Source organism: Rhinoraja longicauda, chromosome 17, assembly GCF_053455715.1.
Source record: "Rhinoraja longicauda isolate Sanriku21f chromosome 17, sRhiLon1.1, whole genome shotgun sequence".
NCBI classification, from domain to species: domain Eukaryota; kingdom Metazoa; phylum Chordata; class Chondrichthyes; order Rajiformes; family Arhynchobatidae; genus Rhinoraja; species Rhinoraja longicauda.
The window spans coordinates 41,072,609-41,100,369 of record NC_135969.1 but is presented as its reverse complement, the minus strand read 5'-3'; the positions used below and the strand labels follow the sequence as shown (position 1 = coordinate 41,100,369).

At 45.5% G+C, this 27,761-nt stretch overlaps 1 protein-coding gene across 1 annotated transcript in view; it reads left to right on the top strand.

Annotated features, from left to right (window-relative positions):
- nampt2 (nicotinamide phosphoribosyltransferase 2) overlaps positions 1-3,683 on the top strand; it is a 44,532-nt gene extending 40,849 nt beyond the window's left edge. Inside the window, exons 10-11 of the mRNA XM_078414572.1 lie at positions 1,350-1,475; positions 3,224-3,683. Of these exons, the coding sequence (XP_078270698.1) occupies positions 1,350-1,475; positions 3,224-3,364 (267 nt within the window). The 3' untranslated portion in view covers positions 3,365-3,683. The remainder of the gene's footprint in view (positions 1-1,349; positions 1,476-3,223) is intronic.
- Positions 3,684-27,761: the final 24,078 nt, after the last annotated feature.

Sequence of the window (27,761 nt, the reverse complement as noted above, 5' to 3'; positions counted from 1 at the left end):
ACCGGCAGCACGGGCCGTCCCCATGGGTCCACCGCCATGTAAATCCCAGCCACTGTGATCCCCCTTTCCAATGCGGTAGCCACCGACTGCTCATTCTTTAGGATGACAACAGCCTTCCCACTGACCACCGCGCCTGCCATTATGGCCTTCTTGCCAACAGTCTCCCCCAGCGCGGTTAGCACAGCCTTGAAGGTAATGTTGCCCTGCAAGGTCACTTTCACCCCGTGTATACGCCCCAACAACTCATGGCCCTTAGTCACGGAGACTGCCGACTGTACGGCAGCTGCATAATTCTTGGGGGCCGCCATCTTTAGGGCGTGGAGCAAAACAAAACGTCTCCGTTTTTTATAAGTCAAAGCAGTCTTTCTGCTATTGCTGCACCTCCACGCATTTGCAGCAGTTTAAAGTCGTGAAGGCTTTCCTGGCAAAGCAACAGAAGCAGTCTCCTCCTGATAAGATAGGGAAAAGTCCGTGCCAATCCTCCCGTCGTAGAAAATGGAGCTTCCGGAGGCTTCTTCCCCAGGTCTCGGCCGCCCTCCCGGCTTCAACGAAAATCCAATGCACTGTTGCCGTACTTACCCGGCACACCTGGACCGGGCAAAGTCGGTGTGGGAGGGAGCTTTCCGATGCTACAGACCACAAACACCGCTCTAGACTCAGCTCCCACCAGTTCAAGTGCAACTTGGCCTTCCGCCAGCCACTGCCACTCCTACGACTTTCAGAAAACACGAACAAATCCTCCCCAATTAGAGGACTCTTTCAACAAAGAGAGTCTCTGCTTTCCGACAGAAGTCCAAAAAGCAAATTCTGACTGCTTTCGTTTGTCCTCGCCAAACAAATCCTTCGAAAATAATCAAATCCTCAAAGCCAGCGCCACACACCCACGTCCGATCCTGACCTCGGGTGCTGTCTGTGCGGAGTTTGCACGTCTGCCTGTGACCGTATGGGGTTGTTCCAGATGCTCCGGTTTCCTCTCACATCCCAAAGACGTGTGCGTTTGTAGGTCAATTGGCCTCTATAATTTCCCTGAGTTTGTAGGGAGTGGATGAGAAAGTTGGATATCATTGAACTAGTGTGAACGGATGATCGCTGGTCGGCATAGACTCGGTGGGCCGAAGGGCCTGTTTCCATGCCGTATCGCTAACCTGAAGCCACTGGTCAAAAGGCCCTGCTACTGCAGATGGATAATAATAACGGTGTTATTCTTCCAAACCATTTTGACAGTGGAGTGGATTTGTTTTTAAGTAGTTTTCTTTAACTGGCTAATCAAATACAGGTCTCGCGACAGCGTCAGTCAGTGGCACTTGATCTTAACCCCTCATTTAATTACTTCTGTGTGTTATAATTAGCTGGATGTCTACAAACAGCCAGTTACTGACCCTGCCAAAGTTTCGAAGAAGGGCCAACTAATCTTGCGGAGAAATCCGGATGGAATCATTGAAACGGTGGAAGAAGGGAAGGGCAATCCGGAGGAGGTACGAGCCCAGGGAAGACTTTCAGTCTCACATTCTCTTTTCATTAACAATATGGAGTCACAGAGCCATTGAGTCATAGTGATACAGTGTGGAAACAGGCCCATCGGCCCAACTTGCCCACACCAGCCAACGTGTCCCAGCTACACTAGTCCCACCTGCCTGCGTTTGGTCCATATCCCTCCAAACTTGTCCTATCAATGTACCTGTCCAACTGTTTCTTAAATGTTGGGATAGGCCCAGCCTCAACCACAAGCGTTTCCTCCAGTTGATCTGGTTTCCTCTCACATCCCAAAGACGTGTGGGTTTGTAGGTTAATTGGCTTAAGTAAATTGCCCCAGTGCGTAGGATGTGAAAGTGGGATAAGATAGAACTGGTGTACGGGTGATTGATGGTCGGCAAGCACGCGATGGTCCAAAGAGCTTGTTTCCATGCTGTATCTCTAAATTAAACTAGACTAAATAGGCCCTTTCCCCTGCAACCGCAGGAGATGCAACACCTGTCCCTTTACCTCCCCCCTCAACTCCATCCAAGGACCCAAACAGTCTTTCCAGGTGAGACAGAGGTTCACCTGCACCTCCTCCAACCTCATCTATTGTATCCGCTGCTCTAGATGTCAACTTCTTTACATCGGCGAAACCAAGCGCAGGCTCGGCGATCGTTTCGCTCAACACCTTCGCTCAGTCCGCCTTAACCAACCTGACCTCCCGGTGGCCAAGCACCTCAACTCCCCCTCCCACTCCCAGTCTGACCTTTCTGTCATGGGCCTCCTCCAGTGCTTTAGTGAGGCCCACCGGAAATTGGAGGAACAGCACCTCATATTTCGCTTGGGCAGCTTGCAGCCCAGCGGTATGAACATTGACTTCTCCAACTTTAGATAGTTCCTCTGTCCCTCTCTTCCCCTCCCCCTTCCCAGATCTCCCTCTATCTTCCTGTCTCCACCTATATCCTTCCTTTGTCCCGCCCCCCTGACATCAGTCTGAAGAAGGGTCTCGACCCGAAATGTCACCCATTCCTTCTCTCCTGAGATGCTGCCTGACCTGCTGAGTTACTCCAGCATTTTGTGAAATAAATGCCTTCGATTTGTACCAGCATCTGCAGTTATTTTCTTAAACTAAATAGGCCCTTCGGCCCACCGAGTCTACGCCGATCATGATCCCCACACACAAACATTATTCTCCACACACCAGGGAAAATCTACTATTTTACCAAGCCAATTAATTTACAAACCTGTACGTCTTTGGAGTGTGGGAGGTGGGATACCGTAAATCCCAGAGAAAACCTACCCATGTTACGCGGAGAACGTGCAAACTCCGTGCAGACAGCACCCAGAGTCAGGATCGAACCTGGGTCTATGGCACGGTGGTCACGGTGGCGCAGTGGTAGCGTTGCTGCCTCACAGCGAATGCAGCCCCTGGAGACCTGGGTTCGATCCCGACTACGGGCGCTGTCTGCACGGAGTTTGTATGTTCTCCCCGTGACCTGCGTGGGTTTTCTCCGAGATCTTCGGTTTCCTCCCGCACTCCAAAGACGTGCAGGTTTGTAGGTTAATTGGCTTGGTAATTGTAAAAATTGGCCCCAGTGGGTGTAGGATAGTTGTTAGTGTGCGGGGATCGCTGGTCGGCGCGGACCCGGTGGGCCGAAGGGCCTGTTTCCACGCTGTATCTCTAAACTAAACTAAACTAAACTCTACCGCCCGCCGCAGTTGCCTAGTGTTTTTGCATGTAAATGTTGAGCTTATATTTTTACAGGACCTCTTGGTTGCTGTTTTTGAAAATGGGAACATTCTCCAGGACTACACACTCGACGAGGTTCGGGAAAACGCAAAGCTCCAGCACGCTGACCTTCAGCGACTCGAGCCGAACAGAAAGTTGCCTTTTAAAATCTGTTAACTGGTGATTCACCTTTCAGCAACATAATGCAGTTGTCTGGAAGTCTTAACTATCCAACTGTGGGCTGCTTTAACAAACAAAAGCAGAATCCAGCAAAGATTACCGTCAGTGATTTTCACCAACCCAAACGAGACTCGTTTGAAGATTTCATGTGTAAAATTATTGAGTTAAAAACTCAAAACCATAGCATGTTTTTTATTAAAATTTTGATAAACCAGACTTGTAATGTTTGACCGAAGAATCAAAAGTAGTTTGAAGATTCCACGAGTGAAATTATTGAGTAAAAACTCAAAACCATAACATATTTTAGGGCAATTTTATAATGTTCGACTGTTGTTGCCGATGCTTTGAATCGAGGTCCATATGCCCTAAAAAAAATCGAAATATCCATGTCACAAGTTTCTGAAGAAATTGTTATACATTGGATTTATTAAATGCAGATGTTAAATGGGTGTTTTTTTTTCTATCCACTGTGATTTATTGTGGGCATTCTTTTGTTTCAGAGTCAGAAGTTGTGGTACAAGCCCATCTCTAGCCACTTACACCTCATCAGAAGCAGTGTTCTTCCAGTTATAAAGTCATAGAGTCATACTGTGTGGAAACAGGTCCTTCGGCCCAACTTGCCCACACCGGCCAACATGTCCCAGCTACACTACTCCCACCTGCACGCGCTTGGCCCATATCCCTCCAAACCTGTCCTATGCATGTACCTGTCTAACTGTCTCTTAAACGTTGGGATAGTCCCAGCCTCAACTACCTCCTCTGGCAGCTTGTTCCACACACCTACCACCTTTTGTGAGAAAACGTTACCCCTCCGATTCACATTAAATCTTTTTCCCTTCACCTTAAACCGATGTCCTCTGGTCCTTGATTCACCTACTCTGGCCAAGAGACTCTGTGGATCTAAACTATGAGCCTCGCTGATCTAGCTGCACATAATCCGTATTCCTCCATTCCCTGCATGTCCACGTGCCTATCCAAATGTCTCGTTTGGTTATCGTATCGGCCTCCACCACCAACTCCGGCAGGGCAGTGGTAACCACCATCTGTGTAAAATAGTGGGCCCGCTCATCTCCTTTCCCCTTTGCCCCTCTCATCTTAAACCTGTGCCCTCTAGTATTTGATTTTTTTCCATCCTCGGGAAAAGGTTCTGACTGTCTACTCGAACCATGCCTCTCTTGATTGTATATTCTATCAGGTCTCCCCTCCACCTCCAGCAGAATTGCAGAACAAAGGTGAAAAAAACATAAAGTATGATGACTTCTTAAAGATTGCAGGGATATGAATCACGTTCAGGCAGAGGAGAGTAGTTGAACTAGGCATCATGTTTGGCACGGAAATTGTGGGCTGAATGGCCTGTTCCTGTGCTGTGCTCTTCTATGTTCTAAAGCTTGAGAACATGTATGAGCCAAAGGGCGGCACGGTGGCGCAGCGGTAGAGTTGCTGCCTTACAGCGAATGTAGCACCGGAGACTCAGGTTCGATCCTGAATACGGGCACCGTCTGTACGGAGTTTGTACGTTCTCCCCGTGACCTGCGTGGGTTTTCTCCGAGATCTTCGGTTTCCTCCCACACTCCAAAGACATACACGTATGGAGGTTAATTGACTGGGTAAATGTAAAAATTGTCCCTAGTGTGTGTAGGATAGTGTTAATGTGCGGGGATCGCTGGGTGGCGCGGACTCGGTGGGCCGAAGGGCCTGTTTCCGCGCTGTATCTCTAAATCTAAATCTAAAAAAATACACGGCTCTTGTGAAGAGATATGAACAACTTTTAATGGAACTTTGACAAAGTGTTTGCGAATTTTAACTTAAATGTAGACTTTCATACCAAGACTTTCTGAAAGTAATCTTGTTTCATTTCTCTTGAAGTAGTGGTTATATAATGTAACTGACTGCAGAATAAAATGGGGTAATAAAATAAAAATATTAACTACAGACGACATGCTGAGCTGTGCTCATTCCTAATGTTACAAACCATTTTTGACCTTTGCCCCACACTTGGGCAGCACGGTGGCGCAGCGGTAGAATCACTACCTTACAGCGCCAGAGACCCAAGTTTGATCCTGACTACGGGTGCTGTCTGTATGGAGTTTGTACGTTTTTAGGTTAATTAGCTTGGTAAAATTGTCAATTCTTCCTAGTGTTAGTGTGCGGGGATCGCTGGTCGGCGCGGACTCAGTGAGCCGAAGGGCCCGTTTCCGCACTGTATCTCTAAACTAAACTAAACCTGATTGGTTTTAAGCACTTTATAATTTATCATTCCATTGACCGCCTTTAAATCTAATGGTTGAAATATATAATTGGTTCTATTATGGCAGTTTGCAAAGAGATAGGACCCTGAAATGTTTCCTCTCACAGTTAATTATTTCTATCTTTATTAAGAGCAAAGGGTTCATATCTTGGAGTTTTGTTCTATAGACAATAGACAATAGACAATAGGCGCAGGAGGAGGCCATTCGGCCCTTCGAGCCAGCACCGCCATTCAATGTGATCATGGCTGATCATTCTCAATCAGTACCCCGTTCCTGCCTTCTCCCTATACCCCCTGACTCCGCTATCCTTAAGAACTCACTCTAGCTCTCTCTTGAATGCATTCAGAGAATTGGCCTCCACTGCCTTCTGAGGCAGAGAATTCCACAGATTCACAACTCTCTGACTGAAAAAGTTTTTCCTCATCTCCGTTCTAAATGGCCTACCCCTTATTCTTAAACTGTGGCCCCTGGTTCTGGACTCCCCCAACATTGGGAACATGTTTCCTGCCTCTAACGTGTCCAACCCCTTAATAATCTAATATGTTTCGATAAGATCCCCTCTCATCCTTCTAAATTCCAGAGTATACAAGCCTACGCTCCAGTCTTTCAACATACGACAGTCCTGCCATTCCGGGAATTAACCTAGTAAACCTACGCTGCACGCCCTCAATAGCAAGAATATCCTTCTTCAAATTTGGAGACCAAAACCGCACACAGTACTCCAGGTGCGGTCTCACTAGGGCCCTGTACAACTGCAGAAGGACCTCTTTGCTCCTATACTCAACTCCTCTTGTTATGAAGGCCAACATTCCATTGGCTTTCTTCACTGCCTGCTGTACCTGCATGCTTCCTTTCAGTGACTGATGCACTAGGACACCCAGATCTCCTACGTCCCCTTTTCCTAACTTGACACCATTCAGATAATAATCTGTCTTCCTATTCTTACCACCAAAGTGGATAACCTCACACTTATCCACATTAAACTGCATCTGCCATGCATCCGCCCACTCACACAACCTGTCCAAGTCACCCTGCAACTGCATAGCATCTTCCTCACAATTCACACTGCCACCCAGCTTTGTATCATCCGCATCTTTGCTAATGGTACTTTTAATCCCTTCATCCAAGTCATTAATGTATATTGTAAATAGCTGCGGTCTCAGCACCGAGCCTTGCGGTACCCCACTAGTCACTGCCTGCTATTCTGAAAGGGACCCATTTATCCCCACTCTTTGCTTTCTGTCTGTCAACCAATTTTCTATCCATGTCAGTACCCTACCCCCAATACCATGTGCTCAAATTTTGCCCACCAATCTCCTATGTGGGACCTTGTCGAAGGCTTTCTGAAGGTCGAGGTACACCACATCCACCGGCTCTCCCCTGTTAATTTTCCTAGTTACAACCTCAAAAAATTCCAGAAGATTAGTGAAGCATGATTTCCCCGTAAATCCATGCTGACTCGGAACGATCCTGTTACTGCGATCCAAATGCTCTGCAATTTTGTCTTTTATAATTTCCCGTTTTCTCTCTCCCTCCTTTCTTAAAAAGTGGGATAACATTAGCTACCCTCCAATCCACAGGAACTGACCCTGAATCTATAGAACATTGGAAAATGATCACCAATGCGTCCACAATTTCCCGAGCCACCTCCTTAAGTACCCTGGGATGCAGACCATCAGGCCCTGGGGATTTATCAGCCTTCAGTCCCATCAGTCTACCCAACACCATTTCCTGCCTAATGTGGATTTCCTTCAGTTCCTCCGTCACACTAGGATCTCTGGCCACTAGAACATCTGGGAGATTGTTTGTATCTTCCTTAGTGAAGACAGATTCAAAGTACCGGTTCATCTCGTCTGCCATTTCCTTGTTCTATTTACAATTTAGGGGCGGCACAGTACTGCAGCAGGTAGAGCTGCTGGCTCGCACTGCAAAAGACCTGGGTTCCATCCTGACCTTGGGCGCTGTCCGAGTGGAGTTTGCACATTCTCCCTGCGACCGCATGGGTTTCCTTCGGTTTCCACCCACATCCCAAAGACGTGAGGATCTGTTGCTTAATTAGCGTCTGCAAACTGCCTCTGGTGTAGGGAGTGAATGAGAAAGTGGGATAACAAAGAACTAGTGTGAAAGTGTGATCGATGGTCGGCAGAGACTCGATAAGCCGAGGGGCCTGATTCCATGCTGTATCTCCAAACTAAACTACCGTCATTCCTTCAAGATTTGTTGAGAGTGGGAAAAAAAATAGCTTTTAACCATCTGCAGATGTTTGATTTGTTGTAGTACTCGGGAAATCATTTCATTCTCCACACATTGGGTCTAGATTAATAGTTAAAACACTGATTCCACTTAACGTCACTGCTCTGGGTAAAGAAAGAATTCAGGTTAAAAATGGTTTAATAACACTTGCTGAATCCTCATTTTATTGTGTGTCACAGCAATTGATGATTCTGTGAAATACGCACAAAAAAACCCCGTTTGAATGGTGAATGCTTGAATAATGACCCATGAAGAAAATCACTTCCCTTTAATGAAAGCTCGGTAACAATGCAGAGGCTGTGTATATTTTAAAGGTGATAGGAGCAGAACTCGGCCCATCAAGTCCACCCCGCCATTCAATCATGGCTGATCTATCTCTCTCCACCCTAACCCCATTCTCCTGCCTTCTCCCCATAACCCTTGGCACCTGTACTAATCAAGAATCTATCTATCTCTGCCTTAAAAATATCCATTGATTCAAGACTGCGGAGCATCTTGGACAATACAGCTCACCCCCTCCATGATACCCTGGTCAACCTGAGGAGCACCTTCAGCAACAGACTGGTCCCACCAAGATGCAGCACAGAACGCCACAGGAGATCCTTCTTCCCTGTGGCTATCAAACTGTGCAACTCCTCCCCCTTCTGTCGTGGGGTAGACTGACTCCCCACCCCAACCTTTGCACATCCCAAGTCTTGGACTTTCCATTCGTCACTTTGATTTTATGTTTCATGTATCTTGTTGTGTTTTATCACTGTTGGCAGCCCAATAGACAATAAACAATAGGTGCAGGAGGAGGCCATTCGGCCCTTCGAGCCAACACCGCCATTCAATGTGATCATGGCTGATCATTCTCAATCAGTACCCCGTTCCTGCCTTCTCCCCATACTCCCTGACTCTGCTATCCTTAAGAGCTCTATCTAGCTCTCTCTTGAATGCATTCAGAGAATTGACCTCCACTGCCTTCTGAGGCAGAGAGTTCCACAGATTCACAACTCTCTGACTGAAAAAGTTTTTCCTCATCTCAGTTCTAAATGGCCTACCCCTTATTCTTAAACTGTGGCCCCTTGTTCTGGAGTCCCGATTTCCTTCCTGGGATAAATAAAGTTCTATCGTATCGTGATTTGGCCCCAACATGCAGAAGGCATAGGTGCAGTGATCAGATTTTACATGCCTTCAATCCATTTGCAGGTTTACAAACTTGGAGGCCAGAAGCATTGGAAAGGTATAGGGAAAAAACAGCAGATGCTGGTTAAAATCAAAGGTAGACACACAATGCTGGAGTAACTCAGCGGGTCATGCAGCATCTCGGGAGAGGAGGAATGGTTGACGTTGCGGGTCGAGACCCTTCTTCAGACCCATTCCTTCTCTCCAGAGATGCTGCCTGACCCGCTGAGTTACTCCAGCATTTTGTGTCTACCTTCGATTTAAACCAGCATCTGCAGTTTTTTTCTTACACAGAACTATGTTGGCCGTGAAAGCACAGCTCCCATTGTGTGGGTAACCTATGGCTGGTTTGGGACACGTATTTCTAGCACGTCTTTTACTGTTCCATTTAGGGAGTGGCTGTGGTGTAGTTTCATGCAGCAGAAATGGACCTCTCAAGGTCTCAATATGGAATCCTAATTTACTCGTGGACAAACTGGACCCCAATAGTGAAATTCATTTTCGAGAAGCCCTCTAACCACCAACTGTCACCTCCTCAACCAAACAGGGCTTTTCAACGAGATCATCAGTTTAGTTTAGAAATACAGCGCGGAAACAGGCCCTTCGGCCCACTGAGTCCTCACCAGCCAGCAATCCCTTTCACACTAACACTATCCTACACACACTTGGGACAATTTACATTTGCACCAAGCCAATTTACCTACAACCCTGTACGTCTTTGGAGTGTGGGAGGAAACTGAAGATCTCGGAGAAAACCCACGCAGGTCACGGGGAGAACGTACAAACTCCGCACAGACAGCACCCAGAGTCGGAATGGAACCCAGGTCTCTGGCGCTGAAAGGCAAGAGCTTGCATGATTGTTGTGAAACAATTTGTGAGTTCGTTTTAGGGATGTCTGAAGTAGGGAAACAACCCGAAACATCACCTACCTGTGTATCTCCAGAGATGCTGCCTGACCCACTAGCTAAGATATGTAAAATGCAAAGGATGGGCATCAATGCTTATTGTTCCTAATTGCCAAAGTCCAGCTCTTACATGAAACAAAAAACCGTGGAATACATTTTATTAGCTTTCAAATGCCTTTTTATTTATGCCACGCAATTTGTAAATCTTGTTTATTCTTGTAGAATACACACTTCGTTTATTATTTGCATGGAGCACACACTGTAGCACAAGAGTGAAACATGAAGGGAGGGTGTTAAATGTTAATCTTGCAACATAGATGCAGTGGAACATGCACTCATGCGGTTATTCATCCTGTCCATAAATCTAAGGAGTAATAAAATAAGGGGCATAAAATTGCAAGAATTTAGAGGTATGACTTAGCAATATTTGCAGCTGCGGTCTGAGCCTGAACTCAAAGGTCATAAGGTCATGTGTGATAGAAGAAGAATTAGGCCATTCGGCCCATCAAGTCTACTCCGCCATTTAATCACGGCTGATCTATCTCCCCCTCCTAACCCCATTCTCCTGCCTTCTCCCCATAACCCCAGACACCCGTACTAATCAAGTAACTATCTACCACTGCCTTAGAAATATCATTTTTATTATTATCAAAAAATATATAAATACCATTTTCGTGACTGAAGTCAGCTGAATGTGGTTGAGGTCAGTATCACGTTCAATTATTTTCCCCATTACCTCATTTGATTGTCACTAAAGTTTATTTAAAATGTTTCTCTCTGTCCCTCCTACCCACCCAAGTCGTACTAGCTTCAAGGTCGTCTGGTTGAGTCTCATTGTCTGTAACTCGTTTTCACCTAGACCACAGCTAACTATGGCCTGTCTCCTTTATTATCATTCCTTTTTTGAATATCTTTCATCCATTTGTTCTGTATCTCTCTCTACATCACGGTCTATATATCTCTTGTTTCCTTTTCCCCCTGACTCTCAGTCTGAAGAAGGGTCTCGACCCGAAACAGCACTCGGAGTAACTCAGCAGGACAGGCAGCATCTCTGGAGAGAAGGAATGGGTGACGTATCGGGTCGAGGCCCTTCTTCTCTGACTCCAACCCCCACCCTTGTCCAGTCTTTACCATCTCCCCCTATCTCTGACTTGAAACAAAGATATCCTGATTTTATTTGGTAATAAAAGGGTGGCACGGTGGCGCAGCGGTAGAGTTGTTGCCTTACAGCGCTTGCAGCACCAGAGACCCGGCTTTGATCCCAACCATGCGTGCTGTCTGCATGGAGTTTGTACGTTCTCCCCGTGACCTGCATGGGTTTTCTCAGAGATCTTCGGTTTCCTTCCACACTCCAAAGACGTAGGGGGTTTGGCGGTTAATTGGCTTGGTATAAATTTAAATTGTTCCCCAGTGTGTGTAAGATAGTGTTAATGTGCGGGGATCGCTGGTCGGTGCGGACCCGGTGGGCCGAAGGGCCTGTGTCTCTAAACTAAACCAAACTGAACTAAAATGCCGTTGCTGTTTAGTTTCCATTGATTATTACCCAAGTAACGTTAATGTTCCCTTATACAGGATTTTTCTCAGTCATGGAAAAACCGCTGGAGAAAAGTTAGATTAGTAAGAGACAGCTTTGGATATTAAAAACCGGGTCTCTTGAAATAATTGGCGTTACTTTGCTGCTAATATGAGAGCAATCACTCCTGGCTCAGTGTCTTAGCAACCGAACTGTTCAGGCACATGGTGCTTAATCTACTTCCTTGCAATCCTGCAGTGAGCAACTATTGACAGACCTTTCGCCTTGAGGGCCACGTTGTGATAAATACCAATGCTTACAAGCACACAATGTGAAGGGGGCCATCTATTCAGGCCTTCGCGCCAATGTCAGTAACAATCAGAGTCGTTTCCGCAATGCCATTGTAACAAAATGTAGGCAAATGAATGAATGAATAAGTTTATTGGCCAAGTACGTACACATACAAGGAATGTGTCTTGGTGCTCCGCTCGCAAGTAACAACACGTACATACAGTAAACAATTAAGAATAAAGCATAAAACATTAAAACATTAAGAATACGACATTACGGTTTAAACATGTGAGTGAAATAAACCAGAGCAAAAAGAGACTATTAAACAATAGACAATAAACAATAGACAACAGACAATAGACAATAGGGGCAGGTGTAGGCCATTTGGCCCTTCGAGCCAGCACCGCCATTCACCATGATCATGGCTGATCATCCACATCAGTACCTCGTTGAACCATTAAAGGCCAAAGACTGAGGGCATAGCTTTCAGGAGAGAGGGGCAAAGTTTCAAGGAGATGTTTTTTTACACAGAGGGTGGTGGGTGGCTGGAGCGGGCTGTCAGGGATGGTGGTGGGGGGCAGATACGATAGTGGCGTTTAAGAGGCACACGGATAAGCAGGGATATGGAGGGATATGGACACGAGGAGGCAGATGAGGTCAGGTTATTGTGGCATCATGTTCGGCACAGACAGTGTGGGCTGAAAGGCCTGTTCCTGTGCTATACTGTTCTATGTTCTATCACAATGGCAATTGAGGCTTTTGGATAGGCCCGTGGATATATAGGGAGGGGAGGGATATGGATGTGCAAGCAGAGATCAGTTTAACTCGGCACTATGTTCTGCACAGACATTGTGGGCTGAAGGGCCTGTTTCTGTGCTGTACTGTTCTATGGTATATATAATTTTCTGTTGAGTCACCGTAATTCCAGTGAATCAGAAATTTGGACCAAAGGGGCAATTTGGCCAATCATCTCCACTTTTTCGGGCTTTTACACTTTTATTTGATTCTTCAAAAAGTGCCAAGCTGCAGATAAACTTTATAGATTTAGAGATACAGCATGGAAACTGTTCCTTCGGCCCACCGAGTCCGCGCCAACTGTTGACCGCTCGTTCACACTAGTTCTATGTCATCTCACGTTCACATCCACTCGCTAAGCTAGGGGCAATTCACTGAGGCAAATTCACCCACAAACCCTCACGCCTTTGGGAAGTGGGAGGAAGCCGGAGCACCCGGAGGTGTCCAACATGGAGAACGTGCAAAACCCCACACAGGCCAACAGAACCCGAGGTCAGGATCGAACCTGGGTCCCTGGCGCTGTGAGGCAGCAACTCCACCCGCTGTGCCACCGTGCCACCCGAGTGGTGGTGACGCGGAAACGTACAAAATAATCCTCGACCTCTCCTGAGATGCTGCCTGACCTGTTGAGTTACTCCAGCATTTTGTGAATAAATACCTTCGATTTGTACCAGCATCTGCAGTTATTTTCTTAAACTATATTTGACAGCAGTGGATCTAAACCCTGAACCTATCTCTGAACAGCACTGAGTACCTTCACCAAGAAGGACTATAAGAATTCAAGATGGATCCTCACTACCAACATCTCAAGGACAATTAGGGATGGATAATGACAGATGACACAAAGTGCTGGAGGAAGTCAGCAGGTCAGACAGCACCTCAGGAAACTGATTGTAGGTGGGGAGGGGTAGGAAAGAAAGGTGGAAGAGAGGGATGCTGTCTGACCCGCTGAGTTACTCCAGTACTTTGTGTCCTCTTTTATAAACCAGCATCTGCAGTTCCTTGTTTCTCCATGGATAATGACTGGATACCTTTCCTTAGATGCCCAGATCACAAGAAATCAATAAATACAAATTTAAAAATATCAATAAATTTAACATTTATTTCCCCCTGAAGAAGTTAATTAATATTTTAGTTTTTGGTTATAAGGATATGGAATTTCAATTTTTCCCAATTAGAAATAATACTGTTTCATTTATTTCCACTGTATATTCTGTATTAAAATGTAACTATTGAATTCCATTCATCATATTACGTCAGTTTTGAAGGCTGTGATAACTCCATTTGCATATTTTAACTTCTATGTTTTGGCTCACAATAATTGATTTGTTCAAGTTTTAAAACTTGCAGCAATTTCGTGAAGAAAGGTCTCTTTTTAATGTTCCTAATTTCAATGTTTGATGAAAGGACATGTCTTGAGACTCTGAATTGAAAAAAAAATTCTTAATAAATATGGGCATTAGTGTGATGGAATATTACTGAGATCATAAATCATATAAACAATGAATTGAGGTTAATCATTCTTATCATGAATAATAGAAACTGATAAAGCATATAATGTTAAAAATAAGTAAAAATGAAAACTTCTTAATAGAGTTGGAGAGTTATAGAGTAATACAGTGCGGAAACAGGCCCTTCAGCCCAACTTGCCCACACCAGCCAATATGTCCCAGCTACACGAGTCCCACCTGTCCACGTTAGGTCCATATCCCTCCAAACCTGTCCAATCCATGTACCTGTCTAACTGTTTCTTAAATGTTGGGATAGTCCCAGCCTCAACTACCTTCTCAGGCAGCTTGTTCCATACACCCACCACCCATTGTGTGAAAAAGTTACCCCTGAGATTCCTATTAACTCTTTTCCCCTTCACCTCAAACATATGTCCTCTTGTCCTCGATTCCCCTACTCTGGGCAAAAAACCCTGTGCATCTACCAGATCTATTCCTCTCATGATTTTATACACCTCAATAAGATCACCCCTCGTTCTCCTGCGCTCCAAGGAATAGAGTCCCAGTGTACTCAACCTCTCCCTATAGCTCAGACCCTCTAGTCCTGGCAACATCCTTGTAAATCTTAACTGTACCCTTTCCAGCTTGACAACATCTTTCCTATAACATGGTGCACAGAACTGAACACAATACTCTAAATGCGGCCTCACCAATGTCTTATACAACTGCAACATGACCTCCCAACTTCTATACTCAATACTCTGACTGATGAAGTCTAATGTGCCAAACACCTTTTTGACCACCCTATCTACCTGCGACTCCACCTTCAAGGAACCATGCACCTGCACTCCTAGATCCCCCTGCTCTACAACACTCCCCAGAGCCCTGCCATTCACTGTGTAGGTCCTGCCCATGTTTAACGTCCCAAAATGCAACACCTCACATTTCTCTGTATTAAATTCCATCAACCATTCCTCAGCCTACCTGGCCAATCGATCCAGATCCTGCTGCAATCTTTCACGACCATCTTCACTATCTGCAAAACCACCCACTTTTGTATCATCAGCAAACTTGCTAATCTTGCCCGTGTATGTTCTCATCCCAATCGAATATCGATATATAATTTAATTATATTTGATATAATTATCCAGGGTGTTTTAACTGTTCTTTTCTCCCTGAACTTGAATAAATAGTTAATATTATTACCCAGAAAGTATTTATTTCACAAATTGCTGGAGTAACTCAGCAGGTCAGGCAGCATCTCAGGAGAGAAGGAATGGGTGATGTTTCAGGTCGAGACCCTTCTTCAGTCTCGACCCGAAACGTCACCCATTCCTTCTCTCCTGAGATGCTGCCTGACCTGCTGAGTTGCTCCAGCATTTTGTGAAATAAATACCTTCGATTTGTACCAGCATCTGCAGGTATTTTCTTATTACCCAGAAACATCATTACATTTATCCTCGGAATTTTAGACTTCTTTTTCGACAATTAAATTATTAATTGTGCAAATTCACGATCCAGTTGAGAAAGGGGACTGTTTCATGAAAGCCATTTGAGTTTCACTTGATCGATTGGTTGATTGTTTACAGAATAGAAACAGGACCTTCATCCCATGTTTTGCATTGGAAAGATGGGCTGCCGTATTATGAAGGCACGTAGAAAGGAACTGCAGATGCTTGTATATATCAGAGATAGACACAAAGTGCTGGAGTAACTCAGCGGGTCAGGCAGTATCTCTGGAGAAAAAGAATCTCTGGTGATGTTTCGGGCTGGAACCCTTCTTCAGAAGATGTTCAGAAGAAGATCCCGACCCGAAACGTCACCCATCCTTTTTCTCCAGAGATGCTGCCTGACCCGCTGAGTTACTCCAGCATTTTGTGTCTATCTTCACTATCTACATTATGAAGGATCTTGCCTGGGTATTGGGTACTGATCATCATTACCCTTTGACAATGGTTACAAACATTCCGTGTTTGAGAGATTGCCGCAGAATGAATTTGCAGAATGAATTTCCTAGTTTATCTATTTGCAACCTCTGCCAGGTTGAACATTTTATCACTTACTCCCCCAGACTAATTAGTGTGGCCAAACACTTCAGCAGAATAAAGCTTCCTGTCTGGAGTTCTGGCAGAAACATCACTTTCAGCAATGGAAAACAGGATGGCGGGCTGTACAGAGGCTAAAGATACAGATACAATATATATATGTGTGTATGCCCAGCTCAGTTAGCAGGTTAAAAGGCATACAGGATGTTTTAGTTTACTAGCTGAGCCACAAAACATAAGAGCAAGAGGTTACGCTGAAACTGTAAGCAAAATGAATGAGGCCACAATTTAAGTACTGCGTCAGTACTGGCCATGACGTTATAGGAAAGATGTGACTGGGCAGAGAGAGTGCAGAACAAATCCATGAATACACATGCAAGATGCTGGAGTAACCCAATGTAAGGGTAAAAAGACCCTAATGGGAGTTATCTATAGGCCCCCAAACAGTAGCCTCGACATAGGGTGCAAGTTGAATCAGGAGATAAAATTGGCGTGTCAAAAATGTAATGCTAAGGTGGTTATGGGAGATTTCAACATGCAGGTAGACTGGGAAAATCAGGTTGGAAATGGACCCCAGGAAAGAGAGTTTGTAGAGTGCCTTCGAGATGGATTCTTAGAACAGCTTGTACTGGAGCCTACCAGGGAGAAGGCAATTCTGGATTTAGTGTTGTGTAATGATCCTGATCTGATAAGGGGACTAGAGGTAAAAGAGCCATTAGGAGGCAGTGATCATAACATGATAAGTTTTACTCTGCAAATGGAAAGGCAGAAGGGAAAATCGGAAGTGTCGGTATTACAGTATAGCAAAGGGGATTACAGAGGCATGAGGCAGGAGCTGGCCAAAATTGACTGGAAGGAGGCCCTAGCAGGGAAGACGGTAGAACAGCAATGGCAGGTATTCCTGGGAATAATGCAGAGGTTGCAGGATCAATTTATTCCAAAGAGGTGGAAAGACTCTAAGGGGAGTAAGAGACACCTGTGGCTGACAAGGGAAGTCAGGGACAGCATAAAAATTAAGGAGAGGAAGTATAACATAGCAAAGAAGAGTGGGAAGACAGAGGATTGGGACTCTTTTAAAGAGCAACAAAAGTTAACTAAAAAGGCAATACGGGGAGAAAAGATGAGGTACGAGGGTAAACTAGCCAATAATATAAAGAAGGATAGCAAAAGTTTTTTTAGGTACGTGAAGAGGAAAAAAATAGTCAAGGCAAATGTGGGTCCCTTGAAGACAGAAGCAGGGGAATTTATTATGGGGAACAAAGAAATGGCAGACGAGTTAAACCGTTACTTTGGATCTGTCTTCACTGAGGAAGATACACACAATCTCCCAAATGTTCTAGGGGCCGGAAAACCTAGGGTGATGGAGGAACTGAAGGAAATCCACATTAGGCAGGAAATGGTTTTGGGTAGACTGATGGGACTGAAGGCTGATAAATCCCCAGGGCCTGATGGTCTGCATCCCAGAGTACTTAAGGAGGTGGCTCTAGAAATAGTGGAAGCATTGGAGATCATTTTTCAATGTTCTATAGATTCAGGATCAGTTCCTGTGGATTGGAGGATAGCAAATGTTATCCCACTTTTTAAGAAAGGAGGGAGAGAGAAAACGGGTAATTATAGACCAGTTAGTCTGACATCAGTGGTGGGGAAGATGCTGGAGTCAATTATAAAAGACGAAATTGCTGAGCATTTGGATAGCAGTAACGGGATCATTCCGAGTCAGCATGGATTTACGAAGGGGAAATCATGCTTGACAAATCTACTGGAATTTTTTGAGGATGTAACTAGGAAAATTGACAAGGGAGAGTCAGTGGATGTGGTGTACCTCGACTTTCAGAAAGCCTTCGACAAGGTCCCACATAGGAGATTAGTGGGCAAAATTAGGGCACATGGTATTGGGGGTAGGGTACTGACATGGATAGAAAATTGGTTGACAGACAGAAAGCAAAGAGTGGGGATAAATGGGTCCCTTTCGGAATGGCAGGCAGTGACCAGTGGGGTACCGCAAGGTTCGGTGCTGGGACCCCAGCTATTTACGATATACATTAATGACTTAGACGAAGGGATTAAAAGTACCATTAGCAAATTTGCAGATGATACTAAGTTGGGGGGTAGTGTGAATTGTGAGGAAGATGCAATAAGGCTGCAGGGTGACTTGGACAGGTTGTGTGAGTGGGCGGATACATGGCAGATGCAGTTTAATGTAGATAAGTGTGAGGTTATTCACTTTGGAAGTAAGAATAAAAAGGCAGATTATTATCTGAATGGTGTCAAGTTAGGAGGAGGGGGAGTTCAACGAGATCTGGGTGTCCTAGTGCATCAGTCAATGAAAGGAAGCATGCAGGTACAGCAGGCAGTGAAGAAAGCCAATGGAATGTTGGCCTTCGTAACAAGAGGAGTTGAGTATAGGAGCAAAGAGGTCCTTCTACAGTTGTACCGGGCCCTGGTGAGACCGCACCTGGAGTACTGTGTGCAGTTTTGGTCTCCAAATTTGAGGAAGGATATTCTTGCTATGGAGGGCGTGCAGCGTAGGTTCACTAGGTTAATTCCCGGAATGGCGGGACTGTCGTATGTTGAAAGGCTGGAGCGATTGGGCTTGTATACACTGGAATTTAGAAGGATGAGGGGGGATCTTATTGAAACATATAAGATAATTAGGGGATTGGACACATTAGAGGCAGATAACATGTTCCCAATGTTGGGGGAGTCCAGAACAAGGGGCCACAGTTTAAGAATAAGGGGTAGGCCATTTAGAACGGAGATGAGGAAGAACTTTTTCAGTCAGAGGGTGGTGAAGGTGTGGAATTCTCTGCCTCAGAAGGCAGTGGAGGCCAGTTTGTTGGATGCTTTCAAGAGAGAGCTGGATAGAGCTCTTAAGGATAGCGGAGTGAGGGGGTATGGGGAGAAGGCAGGAACGGGGTACTGATTGAGAGTGATCAGCCATGATCGCATTGAATGGCGGTGCTGGCTCGAAGGGCTGAAGGGCCTACTCCTGCACCTATTGTCTATTGTCTATTGTCTATTGTCTGTTGGGACAGGCAGCATCTCTGGAGAGAAGGAATGGGTGCCCCTTCCTTCCATCCAGAGATGCTGCCTGTCCCGCTGAGCCACTCCAGCATTTTGTGCCTATCTTCGGTGTAAACCAGCATCTGCAGTTCCTTCCTACACAAATTCATGAACATGTCAAGGGGGAGGGAGGGGCGGGGGGAGGGGGGGGAGGGGGAGGGGGAGAGGGGGGGGAATGGGAGGAGAGGGTGCTGCACCAATGCAGGAGAGGTTTGGGCCCAACTGGTCCATAGTCTAGTATTCCTCTAAATCTTTCCTATGTTTAAATTGTAAAATGAATTTCCATGTCCTTACATTATAAAATAAATATTCAGCAAAATAAATGTAAACACATAAAACCAAGTTTGTACTTACCACTTACATCAGTTCCTCATCTAATATTAATCAATAGCATTTCATGAAGAATATAAAGTGCCTGTCGAAAAGAAAGAAATGAGCAGAGAAAACAATATCCATCACCCTGTGAAGGAGGTAATGAGATGAACAGGTTCCACATCACGAGCAGAGTTATCTTCATAAGAGGTTGGGACCTAAGGCTAGGAATTGGTCAATTGGCTCGTCAACTCTGTCATTGAAAAAGATCATAACTGATCCAATCTTGACCTCAGCCCCACTTTTTCCACTCTCTTCCCATCTTTCGTAGCTCCCAAGATAGGCACATAAAGCTGGAGTAACTCAGCGGATCAGGCAGCATCTCGAGAGAAATGGAATAGGTGATGATTTGGGTCGAGACCCTTCTTCAGACTAAGTTCTTAGTTTGAAGAAGGATCGTGACCCGAATCCATTCCTTCTCTCCTGAGACGCTGCCTGACCCGCTGCGTTACTCCAGCATTTTGTGCCTACCTTCGATGTAAACCAGCATCTGCAGTTCCTTCTTCAGAATCTTTATATTTGAATAAGGGTTATGTCCTATTTTTCCATTCCCAACCTCCACGACCTTTCTTCATCAATCAACCTTTTCAACCCAGAATTCACTTTGTGAATCAACCCAGAACCTACCTTGGGAATCTTCTTGGCCTAGCCTCCGATAAAATGTTGTCTTTCTTGAAATATAAAGACCAAAATATAAACAGCATTCTGAGTGTGAATTATACTTCGTGAAATTGAATTGAAATTTCCCTAATTTTATAATCCTTAAATAAGGGCCAATAACCTTCCTGGTTATATTTCGTACTTAAAAGATGCTTTGATAGGTACATGGATTGGACGGGTTTAGAGGGATATTGACCAAATGTTGGCAAGTGGGACCAACTTAGATGGGGCATCTTGGTTGGCATGGATGAGTTGGTATCTTGGTTGGCATGGATGAGTTGGTTTCTTGGTTGGCAAGGACGAGTTGGTATCTTGGTTGGCATGGATGAGTTGGGATGAAGGAACAGTTTCCATGCTGTATGACTATCATTTCTTATGCTTTTGTAGGATTCCTTGTTTCTTTTGCACCACAACTTTTCGAATGTCCCTCCATTGTGGGCCGAAGGACCTGCTTCTCAAAATGAATAACCACGAAATTTCCCACATTATACTCCATCTGCCACCTCCTGCCTTGACTACTTACACATCTTCTAATCCTTTGCTGATTTCTAAAACGTGCCCTATGTTATATAGGAAAAGGCTGGAAATATCAAATACAAGAGGGCGTAGCTGCAAGGTCTGAGGGACAAAGTTTAAGGGAGATGTGCGTGGCAAGTTGTTTTTGCACAGAGGGTGGTGGGTGCCTGGAACGCACTGCCATGGTTGGTAGTGGAGGCAGATACGATAGAGGCATTGAAGAGACTTTTGGATAGGCACATGGATGTGCAGAAAATGGAGGAATATGGTTACATACAGGCAGATAAGAGTTGGCCTTGGTATCATGTTAAGCACAGACATTGTGGGCCGAAGGACCTGTTTGTATGCATAGGAAGGAACTGCAGATGCTAGTTTACACCAAAGATAGACACAAAAAGCTGGAGTAACTCAGTGGATCAGGCGGCATCTCTGGAGAGAAGGAATACAGTAGGTGACGTTTTGGGTCGAGACCCTTCTTCAGACAGATCCGTTCCTATGCTATGTTCAATATTAGAAACATAGAAAATAGGTGCAGGAGGAGACCATTTGGCCCTTTGAGCCAGCACCGCCATTCATTGTGATCATGGTTGATCATCCGCAATCAGTAACCTGTGCCTGCCTTCTCCCCATATCCCTTGACATTCAATGGCAATATCGCCTGCCTCTTCTTTCAGTTTGACATCATCCTTGAAAAGTGATCCATCCTTTTTGTGGAGTATTACTTTGTCACTGAAATAAAACTCTGCTGAGACATGAAATATTTCCTTAAATGTCTGCTGCCGATGAACGGCCACCCCCTTTAATCTATATTCCTTTGCAGTCCTTCTGAATGAGACCCAGTCCCCATTTCACTGTAATTGCCTTTATTTCAGTTTCAGATACTGAAGACCCAGGTTTCTCAGTCTCACACAGAATTTGAAATCCGACCAACACACTTTGCTAAAATAGCCTGCTCCCTGATCAATAGTCAATAGTCAATAGTCATTTATTCGTCACATACACATAAATGTGCAGTGAAATGAACAACATAAACATAAACATAAACATAAACAGATCCTCAACATAAAAAACCATTCCCATGCAAGTATTGTTCGAAGAAACAATTCTTGTGAACGTATTCACAAGGCTACCCTTGCCAGATTGATTTATCTAGTCTATATGTAATTAAAGTCATCCTTAATTATTGCCACCCTTTCTTAGAAGCCTCTATGTCCATGGAACTGATGCATTGCAATAGAGATTCAAGAGTCAAGATTCAAGATTCAATTTACTGTCACATGTATCAATTAAGGTACAGTGGAATTTGAGCTACCATACAGCCATACTCAGTAAAAAGCACCAAGACACACAGCCACATAAAATCATATTTAACATAAACATCCACCACAGCGGATTCCACATTCCTCACCATGATGGGAGGTAATAAAGTTCCATCATCTTCCTCTTTGTTCACCCGTGTTCGGGGCTGTTGAACCGTCCATAGTCACTGCTGCTGACAATCCGATGTCGGAAGCCCTCACGTCGGGATGATCGAAACTCCGGCGTCGGGCCGTTGAAATTCTCTCCGTGGCATTGGAACTCCCGAGTCGGCCTCTTCTTACCAGAGACCACGGGCTTCACGGTGTTAAAGTCCACAGGCCCCGCGGTTGGAGCTCTCCACCGTTGATCCTCGGCAAAGGATCGCAAAGCTCCACGATGTTAAAGTCCGACTGTACAATGCGCTACAATGCTGAGAACTATATTCTCCACTCCGTATCTTTCCCTTTGTTCTACCTGTTGTATCTGAGTTTATCCTGATTGTTTTTATGTACAACATATCTGTTCCGTTTGGATAGCCTGCCAACCAAAGGTTTTCACTGTATCTTGGAACATGTCATAGAGTCATCCAGCGTGGAAAGAGGACCTTTAGTCCAACTTGCCCACACCGACCAACATGCCCCATCTACACGTGTCCCACCTGCCTGCTTTAGGTCCATATCCCTCAATACCAATTCTATCTATGTACCCGTCTAAATGTTTTTTAAATGTTGCGATAGTTCCTGCCTCAACTACCTCCTCCGGCAGCTCGTTCCATACACCCACCACCCTTTGTGTAAAAAAAATCGCCCCTCAGGTTCCCGTTAAATCTTTCCGCCCTCACCTTAAACCTATGTCCTCTGGTTCTCGATCGCCCTACCCTGGGGAAGAGACTCTGCGTTTACCCGATCTATTCCTCTCACGTGAAAATAATAAAGCTAGACCTAAACCTAAGTTGGTGAGATAAGGGATACCAAATATGCATATCTTTTCTTTAAGGCTCTAGAATCACTTAACTTGTTCAAGGCAGTATCAAAAAGCAAATATTTACTCTATACCATTCTGATGAACAGCATGTTAGCACGGTGGTGCAGCGGTAGAGTTGCTGTCTTACAGTGCCAGAGACCCGGGTTCGATCCTGACTACAGGTGCTGACTGTGCATAGTTTGTACGTTCTACCTGTGCCCGCATGGGCTTTCTCCGGGTGCTCCGGTTTCCTCCCACACTCCAAAGACGTACACGTTTGCCGGCTAAATGGCTTTGGTGAAATGATGAACTGTCCCCAGTGTGTGTAGGATAGTGCAAGTGTGCGGAGATCGGTGGGGGCCCAAGGGCCTGTTTCCGCGCTGTGTCTGTAAACTAAACCAAACTAATATACTTGGCATCATCAGTTACTGCTCTTTTGTTAATTATAAGGTCTGCACTCCCTGAATGCCCCGTATGTATCGAATGATATGGTTTCATTCCTGGCCCAGACTGTTGAGAAATATGAATGATTGTGCTTAGTGTTGCTGGCCAGAGCAAAGAGCAAACTCTTCTGTGGGATATCTACTAAACATGCATAGTCTCCAGCTCCCAGTCCCAGGAGAAACCTTCCATTGTGGGATTATTAAGATGGAGACTGGCAGGCTGCCAGAGTTCTATCTTGCAGTAGAGTGTTCTTGCAATAATAAGTGAATGAGAGCCTAGTGCGTACATTAGTAGTCCAGTAACTCAGACACCTAGACGGAAATGAATTTGGATCTGTCCATGGTAGTTGGAGAATTTAATTCACTCAGCTACATTATCAAGAATATAAATCTTGTATCTGCATTGGTAACCATGAAGCAGCAACATTGGCACAAACACCTCGACCCAATCACCAACTCAAGAGTGATTCTGACCTCCCATCTGCCTCATTGGAATCCGTCGGACTATCCTTAATCAGACTTGCCTGGAATTTACCTTGTACTAAACATTATTCCCCTTTTGTGTAGGAAGGAACTGCAGATGCTGGTTTAAATCGAAGATAGAAACAAAATGCTGGAGTAACGCAGCGGGACAGGCAGCATCTCTGGAGGAAAGGAATGGCTGACGTTTCGGTTCGAGATCACTTCTTCAGAAGAAGAGTCAGGGTCTCGATCCGAAATGTCACCCAGAGATGTTCTCTCCAGAGATACTGCCTGTTACACCAGCATTCTGTGCCTATCTTCGATTATTGCCTTTGTCCTGTATCTTAAATTGGAGTACAACTTTCTTGAAATGAGATGTTGAACCTAGATCTTTATTGCCGTATCAGATTCGGTGCTGCTCCTTAAAGAGGATATTAGTTGGCCATGGATTATTTGCAAGTCCTCACTGTCTATGAATTTACTATTGTTGCTTCCCAATAATCATTGCAACAACTACACTTCAAAAAAAATGCCATTAGCTGTGAAGTGCTTCAGAACTATCCTGAGGACATGTGAGTTGTTAGTTCCAAATGTTCAAACATACGATGACTTCAGGAGAAAATACAAGGCATCTATTTCTTTCCCCAACTATTTCACCCCTAATGCTCAGTGATATTGGTATTTTGCTGAGAATGTGACTGCTGTATTACCCAATGCATGACCTGGGGCGAAGTTGAGATATTGCTGAATTGTAGTCATATAATCTCTATCTAGACAAACTGGCAGGACCAGAGGCGGAACGTTTCAGGAAGAAAGCATCCAGATGCCTCAACTTCCTGAGGAGACTGAGAAAATTCAGCATTTCTCCAGTGACTCTTACAAACTTCTACAGTGGCACGGTGGCGCGGCGGTAGAGTTGCTGCCTTACAGCCAATGCAGCGCCGGAGACTCCGGTTCGATCCTGACTATGGGTGGTGACTGCGCGGAGTTTGTACCTTCTCCCCGTGACCTGCGTGGGTTTTCTCCGAGATCTTCGGTTTCCTCCCACACTCCAAAGACGTGCACGTTTGTAGGTTAATTGGCTTGGCAAATGTAAAAAAACAACATTGTCCCTAGTGTGTGTAGGATAGTGTTAATGTGTGGGGATTGCTGGTCGGCGCGGACCCGGTGGGCCGTAAGGGCCTGTTTCCGCGCTGTATCTCTAAACTAAACTAAACAAAGATGCGCCATAGAAAACATACTGTCAGGTTGCATCAGAGTTTGGTTTGGGAACAGTTCTGCCTGCGACCGCAGAAAATTACTGAGAGTTGTTGATCTAGCCCAGTTTATCACACAGACCAGACTTCCCACCATTGACTCCATCTACACGTCACTCTGCCTTGGAAAAGCCGCTTGTCCCAGTCTGGTCATTCATTCTTCTCCCAGCACCTGCTCAGCAGAAGGTGCAGAAGTTTGAAAGCGCGCACCACCAGACTCAGGGACAGCTTCTTCCCCTCTGTTATCAGGCTTCTGAATGGTCTTTCCATGAGCTAGGGAACTGTCTGATTCACCTCTACCCCATTGCGGACATTGGACTTTGTCTCTGGAACTGATGCGCTACAATGCTGAGAACTATATTCTGCACTCTGTATCTCCCCCTTTGCTCTACCTATTGTATTTGAGTTTGGCTTATAACATATTCCTTTATTCGTCCCACACCGGGGAAATTTTCAATTGACTTGATTGTATTTATGTAAGGCATTATCTGATCTGTTTAGATAGCAAAAACAAAGCTTTTAACTGTACCTCGGGACACGTGACAATAGTAAACCTAAACCTAACCCTATTTAGTTTAGTTTAGTTTAGTTTCGGGAAACAGGCCCTTCGGCCCACCGAGTCCGCACCCACCATAACATAACATAACATAACATAACAACACTTTATTGTCACTCGGCTTTTTACACCGAACGAAATTTCAGCAATCACACAAAACACAGCAAAAAAGAAAAAAACACAGGACACCCGACCCCAACACAAACATCCATCACAGTGACTCCAAACACCCCCTCACTGTGATGGAGGCAACAAAACTTCCCCTCTCTTCCCCCCGCACCCACGGACAGGCAGCTCGACCCCTACCGAGGCAAACGACACGCACAGCACCCGCAAGGCCCCGCAGCCGAGCCGCCCTGGGCACCGAAACGTCCCGCGGCCGCACCGGGCGATGTTAAGTCCAGCGGCCGAGCCGCACCGGGCACTGAAACGTCCCGCGGCCGAGCCGCACCGGGCACTGAAACGTCCCGCGGCCGAGCCGCACCGGGCACCGAAACGTCCCGCGGCCGAGCCGCACCGGGCGATGTTAAGTCCAGCGGCCGAGCCGCACCGGGCACTGAAACATCCCGCGGCCGAGCCGCGCTGGCAATGTTAAGTCCAGCGGCCAAGCCGCGCCGGGCACCGAAACGTCCCGCGGCCGAGCCGCGCTGTCGATGTTAAGTCCCGCAGCCGAGCCGCGCCGGCGATGGAAGGCCCCGCGGGCGAGCTGCGCCCCGGGGAAGAGACCTAATAAAAGAAAGGTTTCCACCACCCCACCCCCACACCCCACCCCCCCACCACACATACACAGCCAAAAACAGAAACAAAAACCATCCCAACATCGACACAAACAAAAAAAAAGAAAAAAAGACAAACAGACTGCCAGAGAGCCGCAGCCGTTAGGCGCAGCCAACTCCTCCCACACTCCTCCCAGCGATCCTCGCACACTTACGCTACCCTACACACACTAGGGACAATTTTATTTTCATACCAAGCCAATCAACCTACAAACTTGCACATCTTTGGAGTGTGGGAGGAAACCAAAGAGGCTGTAGCTCTACCGCTGTGCCACGGTGCCGCCCTTTTCTCCTCTGGGCACGCCAGTGATCCAGGTGACCCAGGAACTGCCTCCAGACCCTCAGCAGGAACTTCAAAAAGACTTTGCGTGGGTAAAGTTGGCATTCCTTGAGGATTAATTTGAAGTCTCCAGGAATTAATAATTAAGCATTGGGACTACTGCTGTGATCCAACTCAGTAACGCGGAAAGGAAGAAAGACAATTTGGCAAGTACAAACAGAAATCGTTTTCTTTCAAAGGCTTTTGCTTATTTGTTATAGAAACTAATGGAGTTCCAGTAGAAAACAAAATGGCTGACTCCTACTGAAGGATTAGTCAGTGAGGAGCCTGGCATTGGAAGCCAGAACATCATTAGGAAGGATGCATCGGGTGAGTAAAGGGAAAAGGTTGGTTGAGGCAAAAGGTCTTGAAATGAAACCTCCATCAATAAGACAGGCAGTGCTGACTAACTTGTAGAAACATAGAAACATAGGAGGAGGCCATTTGGCCCTTCAAGCCAGCACCGCCATTCATTGTGATCATGGCTGATCATCCACAGTCAGTAACCCGTGCCTGCCTTCTCCCCGTATCCCTTGATTCCACTAGCCCCTAGAGCTCTATCTAACTCTCTTTTAAATTCATCCAGTGAATTGGCCTCCACTGCCCTCTGTGGCAGAGAATTCCACAAATTCACAACTCTGGGTGAAAAAGTTTCTTCTCACTTCAGTTTTAAATGGCCTCCCTTTTATTCTTCTGGACTCCCCCAACATTGGGAACATTTTTCCTGCATCTAGCTTGTCCAGTTCTTTTATAATTTTATACATCTCTATAAGATCCCCTCTCATCCTTCTAAACTTCAGAGTGTGGGAGAAAATATGTTACATTAATTTTTGTAGCCAGTGTGCTTCCAGAGTTATTAATCTCATATTTCCTCCTGACAAAGGAAACTATTTGGCCCATCAAGCCCATGCTGGATGGGCCAAATTGGAGATGACCTTGGACCTGGTTTCAGCTAGCTTTCAGAGTAATCCTGCTAATTGCATTCTGAAGAAGTATTCTGAAATGGAGTAGATGCACATCGTCTCTTGCCCAGAGTAGGGGGA